Source organism: Haematobia irritans, chromosome 1 (assembly GCF_050003625.1).
Source record: "Haematobia irritans isolate KBUSLIRL chromosome 1, ASM5000362v1, whole genome shotgun sequence".
Classification (NCBI taxonomy): Eukaryota; Metazoa; Arthropoda; class Insecta; order Diptera; family Muscidae; genus Haematobia; species Haematobia irritans.
The window spans coordinates 258,351,770-258,361,322 of record NC_134397.1 but is presented as its reverse complement, the minus strand read 5'-3'; the positions used below and the strand labels follow the sequence as shown (position 1 = coordinate 258,361,322).

The 9,553-nt window shown below is 36.4% G+C and overlaps 1 protein-coding gene across 1 annotated transcript; it reads right to left on the bottom strand.

The window, feature by feature from the left end:
- Positions 1-2,837: 2,837 nt before the first annotated feature.
- On the bottom strand, positions 2,838-8,042 carry LOC142235939 (uncharacterized). Its single transcript, XM_075307192.1, has one exon. The coding sequence runs from the start codon at positions 8,040-8,042 to the stop codon at positions 2,838-2,840; it is 5,205 nt and encodes a 1,734-aa protein (XP_075163307.1).
- Positions 8,043-9,553: the final 1,511 nt, after the last annotated feature.

Sequence of the window (9,553 nt, the reverse complement as noted above, 5' to 3'; positions counted from 1 at the left end):
TTAGTATTAGTATTAGTATTAGTATTAGTATTAGTATTAGTATTAGTATTAGTATTAGTATTAGTATTAGTATTAGTATTAGTATTAGTATTAGTATTAGTATTAGTATTAGTATTAGTATTAGTATTAGTATTAGTATTAGTATTAGTATTAGTATTAGTATTAGTAGTAGTAGTAGTAGTAGTAGTAGTAGTAGTAGTAGTAGTAGTAGTAGTAGTAGTAGTAGTAGTAGTAGTAGTAGTAGTAGTAGTAGTAGTAGTAGTAGTAGTAGTAGTAGTAGTAGTAGTAGTAGTAGTAGAGATGAATCTAAGACGAAATTCGAGGCCACGAACAACGTCGGCTGTGAAGCTGGAGATATTTCTGATTGGTGAAAAGCTTTTATAAGTATTTTCAGCGCAATGTGGAACCCTGTTCGCACTCGGCTATAAAAATGAGGTCTCTTGCCATTGAGTTAAACATAAAATCGAACAGCATTCAGTGATAAGAGAGATGTTCATCACTGTGGTATTACAATGGATTGCGTCCCAACAAACAACGCGTCGCCAAAAACAGGTTGTGAAGTTTTCTTTTGGATCCGGAAGTGGTGCGAAATTGGCGCAGAAGCGAGGAACATAACACAGGCTTGTCAAAAACAACGGATGCCCGCCATATCAATAGCAGTTGAACTGCTTTTGCATCACTGCTTTAGTTGTGATCCTATATCAGTGTTTTGGATGTGAATTAAAAATTTTTATATTATAAAATTTTTATAATTTTTGTGATTTTTAATGCATTGTAACGTTTGTCTGGAACGTTTGACTTCAAAAATTCAATTTGTTTTAGAATAGATTTTTTATTCTGATTATTAATTTTGTTCGGCTTGAGGTCAAAGAAACAATCGATTATTGTTTTTTTTAATATTTATTTCCAATATTTCGGTTAGTGCCACTAACCATCTTCTGGGATTTGGATCTACATAAAATACAACAAGTATATACAGCACTAAGTTCGGCCGGGCCGAATCTTAAATACCCACCACCATGAACCAAATATTAGGGTTTCCTTTGAAATTTCAGGAGGGCTTGAGGACTTGAGGACACTTCCCGAAGATAAATTTAAAGATTTCACCTATGAGGACTATATCAGATTCTGGATTTATAAGAACCATTTTTGTTTGAGTTTTAGAGGAATCATTACCATCTCTTGTAAGTGTGCAAGAAAATTATAAAATATTGTCTTGATTTGAAATCTTAAATCTGTAGAAGTAAAATCTGGAAATTTTACATTGAGTTTCAAGCAATTTTCATGATCGGTTCGCCTTCTACACCCTCAAGAAGTGAAGTCGGTCTATATGGAGGCATTACCAAATGGACCGATAAAAACTTAATCCGATACACGTTTTTGTGAGCCTAAAATACCAGAATATTTAAAATTTCAGGCAAATCAGGAGTTAAATCGGGAGATCGTTCTTATGAGGGTGATGACTCGACTAGTCAAAATAATAAGTTTTAATTCCCTTCAAGGAAAAAACGTGGGTTTCAAATTCAGTTGGTTTTTATTTCAGGTCTCCACGACCATCAACAACGATAACAAAAACTTAACTAACTAGTCGCCATTACTGCCTATATGGTATATATCTAATATCATATATATAATGGTTAACTATTGCTAAAAAAGGACAAATAGTGATACTCTTCGAGAGCAGGTACTTCAAGTAAATATGTTAGTTTATAAAGTATGTAAAGAAAATGTATATAATAAAATGGTAAAGAGATAAATTAACTTAAATTAAGAGAAAATAGTAAATTAAGGGAAATTAGTTCTTCGTGAGCAAAATTAAGGAACATCTCAGTTACAATATTAAAGAAAATATTTTGACAAAAAAGATTGATGAATGCAGTTCATCATACTCCCGCGTCGGATTGTGGTAATTTAGCATCGTATAATTTCTCGTCCTTCGTGGGTTCGGCATTTACAACCGTTCCATTCACCATGAATAACCCAACCGAAACAACTAGCTTGGACCTCCAATTTGTCCATTTTAAAAATCGGATTCATCTTAAACTTTTCCCATGATTTTCCACTAATTACACCATCAAATTCATCATCGCAATAGAAGTGATCATGTGCCCATGGAACAAAATTGTTGTGGTGGTCAATAATGCGTTGGTCATAAATACGTTGTGTTTTGGGAATATCCAGGTAGTCAACCAACTGAAGAAGACAGTTATATCTATTTTGTCCAGCTATAAAAATCAATGGAGCACTTGGTTGCCCATCTGGATTTGGCTCTGGATTGAAATGTCTGAATTTGTTGGCTGAGCTCCGTAGAATAACCGAACGTCTTGCCTTAGTATCGATAAGGAATAACATACCTTCACGTCGTCCCTTATATTCTACTACAGCGCATACCATTGGTAATACAGTAAAACCTGAATGTGGTAGTGATGATGACTTCTGGTTGCAATCAATACTTCTTTCGGCTTGAGGCGCATTTTCTGGTGTTTGTTGAGCATTTGGAGTTTCGAAACCCCGCACTTGAATGGGATGTTGATGTAGCATAGAATGGTGACCATGTTGACAATAGCGACACCGATTTAGTGAAGTGCAGTTTGGTCGCGTATGTGTATGCGCGAGGCAATTGGTGCACATGCGATTGGCGGTCACAGCCTGACGACGAAGATCCGGGGTGAGTGCGACAAAAAGAGCGCAATATTTGAGTTGGTGGTTTCTGGCGCAAAGGTGACAGCGAGGCATCTTGAGCTAGAAAGAGAGAAAAGTACATACAGATAATCTAAATGGCCAATTCAGGTGGTAAAGGTTCTTGTGGATGGTTTAGTTTTAAAAGGCTTTTGGAACTATGGCGAATTTTCAATTGGTAGAACGCATAATTTAACAATTGGACGTCGTATTAATCCATTTTGCGTATATATTTCTGCAACTCGAACTTGGTTGTCATTACCGCAAAACACCTTCGTGATTCGTCCTAATCGCCATTCCGTGGATGGTAGCATGTCGTCTTTAACTATAACCAAGTCATTTACTTGGACGTTATTTTTTGTCGTTTTCCATTTTGCCCGCCGTTGCAACTCTGTTATGTATTCGTGTTTCCATCTCTGAGCAAAATGTCGATGTAACTCCTTGAGACGCTCCCATCTATTTAATAACGACACCTTTTCTAACTCAATGTTTTTTGTTATTTCTGGTTCTGCGATTATTGGAGATCCTCGGAGGAAATGACCGGGCGTTAATGCATTTATTTCTTGAGGATTTGCTGACATAGCGGCCAGTGGGCGTGAGTTAAGAATTCCTTCTATTTTTATTAATAATGTGTTGAATTCCTCATATGTGAAACTTAAATTTGTCGTAACTTTTTTGAGATGAATCTTCATGATTTTGACTGCTGACTCCCACAGCCCACCCATATGGGGTGCATAAGGTGGTATGAAGGACCAGCTAAAGCCATGAGTTGCATATTTCTGGACCAGCGATTTTTCTGTTGACTTCAGAAATTTCTCATGTTCTTTTAGCAGTTTGTAGCTGGCTCCAATGAAATTCCGACCATTATCGGAATACATCGTTTTCGGAAGACCACGCCTGCCTACGAATCTTGTAAACGTAGCGATAAATGCGTCTGCGGACAGTTCCGAGCACAGTTCAAGATGCACGGCCTTCGTGACAAAACAGACGAAAACTGCTGCGTAACTTTTAAGTATTTTAGAATTTCGAATTGGAGATGAGCGAATGTTAAATGGTCCCGCAAAATCTACGCCGGTGTATGTAAATGGCAGAGAAAAGCGGACTCGTTCGATCGGCAAATCAGCCATAATTTGATTTTGAAACCTGTGCTTTACTATAGTGCAGGTTTTACAATTTCGGATACATTTTCGTATCAAATTTTTCACACGAGGAATGTAGTATCCCTGTCGGAGAGCACGAAGCATTGTATGATGTTCTGAATGAAGAAGAATTTGATGTGTAAATAGGATTATAAGTTCAGCAAGTTTAGATTTTCCGGGCAAAATTACTGGATGTTTTTCATCATAGTTCAAACTTGAGTTAGATAGTCTGCCACCGACTCGTAACAACCCCGAATTATCTAAAAATGGATTTACTGAAAGTATACTACTTTTCCTGGATATAGGACGCTTTTCGATAAGACATTCAATTTCTCGAATAAAAGCCGTTTGTTGGGCGAGTAATATAAGTCGATGTTTGACGAAGACTATTTCTTCCGTTTGTATAAAGTCCTGATTCTCCACAGTCATTTTTCGACATTTCTTGAAGAAACGAAAAATATAACTTATTACTCGCAAGCAACGATTCAGGTTAGAAAATCTGCAAATGATATCATCTACGCTGATGGTTATCTGAAACGATGAAATTATTTTTGATTCTAACTCAACTGGATCAAAATCTCGGGGTTTTGGCCAATTTACTACAGGTTGACTTAACCAAGGGGCCCCATGCCACCAAAGCGGATTTGAAGAAAGATTTTGAGGGATACAACCACGTGATCCCAAATCAGCGGGGTTGTCTTCACTCTTAACATGATTCCATTGGGAGACACGAACTATACTTAGAATTTCACTTATTCGATTTGCCACGAAAGTTTTCAAGGTTTGGGGAGATTTTTGTAACCATCCCAGAACAATGGATGAGTCAGTCCATAAGAATATTTCGTGTGGAAAGTGAAAATTTCTTGTTACATTTTCTATCAATTTTGTAAGTAGAAGAGCTGCGCACAATTCTAATTTCGGTATTGTCGTTCTTTTTATGGGTGCAACTTTTGTTTTTGCTACAAGCAAGTTTGATTCAATTTTCCCATCGATATTGACCGTTCGAACATAAATAGCCGCACAATAGGCTTTTTGAGACGCGTCGCTGAACCCATGTATCTGCGTAGACGCTTGCGGAGAAAATTTTACCCATCTGGGTATTTTTACTTCGGATATATGTTGTAGATTCTCGGAGAATGTTGTCCATCTAGTTAGAATGCTTGGAGAAACATTTTCATCCCATCCTGTTTTTTCTTCCCATATATCTTGCATTAAAATTTTAGCAATAACGATAGTTGGCCCCAGCCAACCCAATGGGTCGAAAAGTTTTGCAATTGACGATAAAATCTGTCGTTTTGTCGCTACTGAATTAATCTTTATTGGTTCGACGGTATAGTAAAAATTATCTTGGATGGCATTCCACCGAATGCCAAGGGTTTTTGTACAGCTATAGTCATCAATTTTTAAAAATTCTTCGCTTAGAAGATCCTCGCGGGGCCAGTTTTCGAGAAGAATTCTATTGTTAGCCGTAAGCTTTTTTAATGGAAATCCCGCGGATTCTAGAGCACTAATTAGTTCCTTTTGTTTTTGTTTAGTTTCCTCGAGGGAATGTCCTCCTGATAATATGTCGTCGACATATACTTCCTCTTGTAGAATTTTTGAAGCTTCTGGATACACCGTCTTGCAATCTTTACTTAATTCAAGCAAAGTACGGATGGCGAGGAAGGGGGCAGCATTTACCCCGAATGTTACTGTCTGCAACTTAAATACACTGATTGGTTTTTCAACCGAGGTACGAAATAAAATTTGCTGGTAGGGTTGATCTTCTTCGTGAATCCAAATTTGGCGGTACATCTTTTGGATGTCCCCATTAAAAACAAATTGATAATATCGCCAATTCAACAAAATATGCATTAGATCGCGCTGCAATATAGGTCCTGCGTGAAGAATATTGTTTAAAGAGTGTCCACTTGATGTTTTCTTTGAGGCGTTGAAAACTACCCGGACCCTTGTGGTCTTACTGTCGGGGCGGACAACAGCGTGGTGGGGCAAAAAATAGTGGTTTACTTTTTGGGATTTTTCTTCTTCGAATGACGTGGGGATCATGTGACCAAGTTCATTGTATTCACGAAGAACGTTTTCATACTCCTGCTTCAATTCAGGAGTCTTCATTAAGTTTTTCTCCATTCTACAATATTGGGCAAAAGCCATATTCCTCGAAGGTCCTAAAAATATATCATTGGGATACTCCTTCTTAAATGGAAGACGTACAACATATTTGTTATCATGACTTCTATACGTGGTTTTCTCATAAAATTCTTCGCACCACAGATCATTTTCAGATCTACATTTTGGTTTTTCGATTTCCTCGATTTCCCAAAATTTCCTCAATTGTTCGCATAAATCTGTATTTTCTGCAGTAATCAAAACAGTCGAGAATGTTTTGATGGTGTCAGATTCAGCAGGTCCAGACAAATACCACCCAAATTCTGATTCTCTGGCCTCAATACCATTTCCAATTTTCATTTTTACTCCTTCTTTGTTTATTAGCGGAAGATAGTCGCTTCCTATAATCATGTCGATGACTGCAGGTTTGTAAAATAGGGGATCCGCAAGGTTCATAGTTTTTACTTCTTCGAGAAGTTTTGTTTTGATGGGCCGCGAAGGTAATAAGTGCGCTATACGAGAAACAACCACTGCTTCTATACCTATGTGAAAGTTGGAATATCTGCTTTGTAATTTTAGTCGACATTTACCTTTGGAGCTACTAACCACTGTGCCTCCTAGCCCAGATACTTGGGAGTTATGATTATATAGGGGGATTCTTAATTTTTGTTGGATTCGAGTTGTTATAAAACTCCTTTCGGATCCAGAATCTAGCAGTGCTCGGACTGCAAAAAGTTCTCCACAGTGTGCCACATGCACAATTGCGGTGGGGAGAATAGTTGTTCCATCTTTCTTCGTGAAAAGTGTATAAGTTTCCTTCGTCGTTTTTGATGTGCTTAAAAATGTTTGATCTGTAAAGGATCTTGGATGTTCTACCTCTTGAAGAGTGGAGTCATGAGTTTCAAAAATCTGCGTTTCATGGGTTTCTTTATCCTGTGCTTCGACATGAAGCAATGTGTGGTGCTTTTGATTGCACTTAGCGCAGAGTTTCGTACTCGTACATTCGGGCTTAAAATGATGTGGCGAAAGACAGTTCAAGCAAAATTTTTGTTTCATAACGTATTGGATACGATGCTTTGGCGACAAAGACTTAAAATATTTGCACGCTGTCAAAAAATGATTTTGCTTACATTTCTTGCAAAATTGTTTGTTTCCGTCACCGTCTGAATGCATATGGAATGATTGTGATTTTGAATTATGTCCATCTTTGTTATTTGGCCTTTTAAAATCCATTATGGTTTCTAACTTCTCAATTCTTTTGGAAAGAAAGCTGTTCATTTGCTCCCATGTAGGTAACTCCTTATGATTATTCAAAGAATCTTCCCATGCCCTTAAGGTCTCATCGGAGATTTTCGAAGACGCCAAGTGGATCAAGACAGGATCCCAGTTATCTACCTCGATTTCGTACGATCTAAAAATTGCTATGCTGTCATTAATTGCATTCTGGACCAACCTGATGGATTTGGGAGATTCATTTTGAACGGATGTGATTCCAAAAAGCCTTTTCATTTGTTGATTTACTAATATTCTTTTATTTTCGTATCTATTTTTGAGTGCCTCCCAGGCCAACTCAAAATTGGAATCTACCAGTTCAAACTTCTTTACTATGTCATACGCCTCTCCTCTTGTTTTACCTCGGAGGTGATATAATTTTTGCGCGGGAGACAAATGTGGGTGATTACCAAACACTGCCGAAAAAATGTCACGGAACGCTGGCCATTTTGCATACCCGCCCTCAAATGGTGGAGTATCACACGGAGGTAACTTTAATGATGTGACATATTGTCTATTCGGTGGCGTATCCACACTTTGATCCGGATGAGCATGATTTGTTCTTTCGCAAATTGAGGACAGAATTTTTGCCTTGCAAACTTGGTATTTACTGCTTGCATCTTCAAATTTTTTGATGTTTATGTCATTGGGATCAATTTGCTCTCTCTCGTCCTCTAAAATAAATGTTTCGTAACTTGACAGCAATGCGGTCCATCTTCGATCTAATTCAAGATCCTGAACTTCTAAAAACTGAACTGTTGAGGTTTTGTGGTCAAGTTTCTCGTTCTGGTCGCAAAACGAAACGACTTGCTGGTAATCAAAAAGGAATTTTCTTCGCGCTGCCATTATGACAAAAACTTTCTTATGTCTCCGCAAGAGAGTTTCTATTTTGATATGAATTTAATATCTCTTTTTTTTTAATTTCAATTAAATTTTTGAAATGTGGACGATTTATTTTCAACAAAATAAAATTTCAATTTTACGCATCCAACTATGAGAAGTATTTTTCCTCTTATTGTTTATTACTGATTAACGATTATTTATGATTCATCTGTTTTTATTCTATTTTATTTTATATTTTTTCGTATTTTTATTTTTGTTTTCTTTTTTTGTGAAATTTACAAATATTCATTATATTTCATAATTAATAATTTTATATTGAATTACGAAATTCCACTATATATTATTTATTTTGTCCGTTTTCATTGTCCCCGATAAGTCAAAACTAATTTTAAACTATCTGGCAACTACCGTTTGCTTACAAAATGTATGTATGTATGTCTGTGTTTTTTATTTCGTTCCCTTTTGAACAACGGTATTATTCATTTGTAACATTCAAAAAGTCATCAGACACCAAAATACCGAACGAACCAAATTATGCTTCTTCATAAAATACTCCAACAACAACATCATACAATCCAAATTATGTATTGATAATTATCCACATGAGTATGTATATACGCCAATAATAACTTTCTTAAAATTACTCACCAAAACGATCTTGTAGAATTAAATAGTGTAACGATATCCCCACGGAGGAGCTTCGTTGTTTTTGTTCGGCTGGTAGCAATTTATTTGTATCTCCGTTCAAAGAAGAAAACTTAAACACGACGATGTTCAAAGCTTATTGAGTTTTTGGTTTTTTTTCCTTTTTGTAAACACCGTATTCACTTTATCACTTGTTTCCAAAAATTGTCTCACTTTTTTATTGATCAATTTATAAACGTTTTTTATTCATTTATTTCTTTATGAATTTAATATTACTTTTCAACCACTTAAATGTTCTTTCGTTGTAACTTTCTATCCTTGTTTCGCGGTTTGCTTGACGTTTATTTTATTTTCTCTCTTCATGTACAAGAGATGTTGCTCAAAGCTGAATGCTGCGAAAACTTCAATTGGGATTGTTGCTTGTGCGTTTTCGTATGTTATTGTGATACTATCAGCGTTCACACAGTACGTTGCAAAAACTGAATGCCGTAAAACATAAAATTTGAGATTTTTTGGAATGTTTCTATGTGAGCTATTGTGAATGATCGATTTAAGCAGCTTTTAATGTAAAATACTGTTGTCGCTTTCAAATAAGTGATGTAAAGTTATGGGAATTTAAATGCATGTCATATCTGCTGGCTCTGTTGTAGTCGCATAGAAATTGTTGTTGGAAATTATGCGCCTTTTCGTTGAGAATGATGATAGCCTTAGTAAACGTTTTTTCGATTTTTGTTGTTAAATGCTTTGTCCACTTTGAACCACTACACCAGAATATAACCAAATAAAATATCTGTACATACCTTCTTCTTCCTGATGATATGCTTTACCTTGTGTGGCATAAGTGGAATTTAATTTGCTCGTATCTTCCT

Coding starts and splice junctions, on each gene's coding strand:
- LOC142235939 (XM_075307192.1), bottom strand. CDS start 8,042: ATGGCAGCGCGAAGAAAATTCCTTTTTGATTACCAGCAAGTCGTTTCG.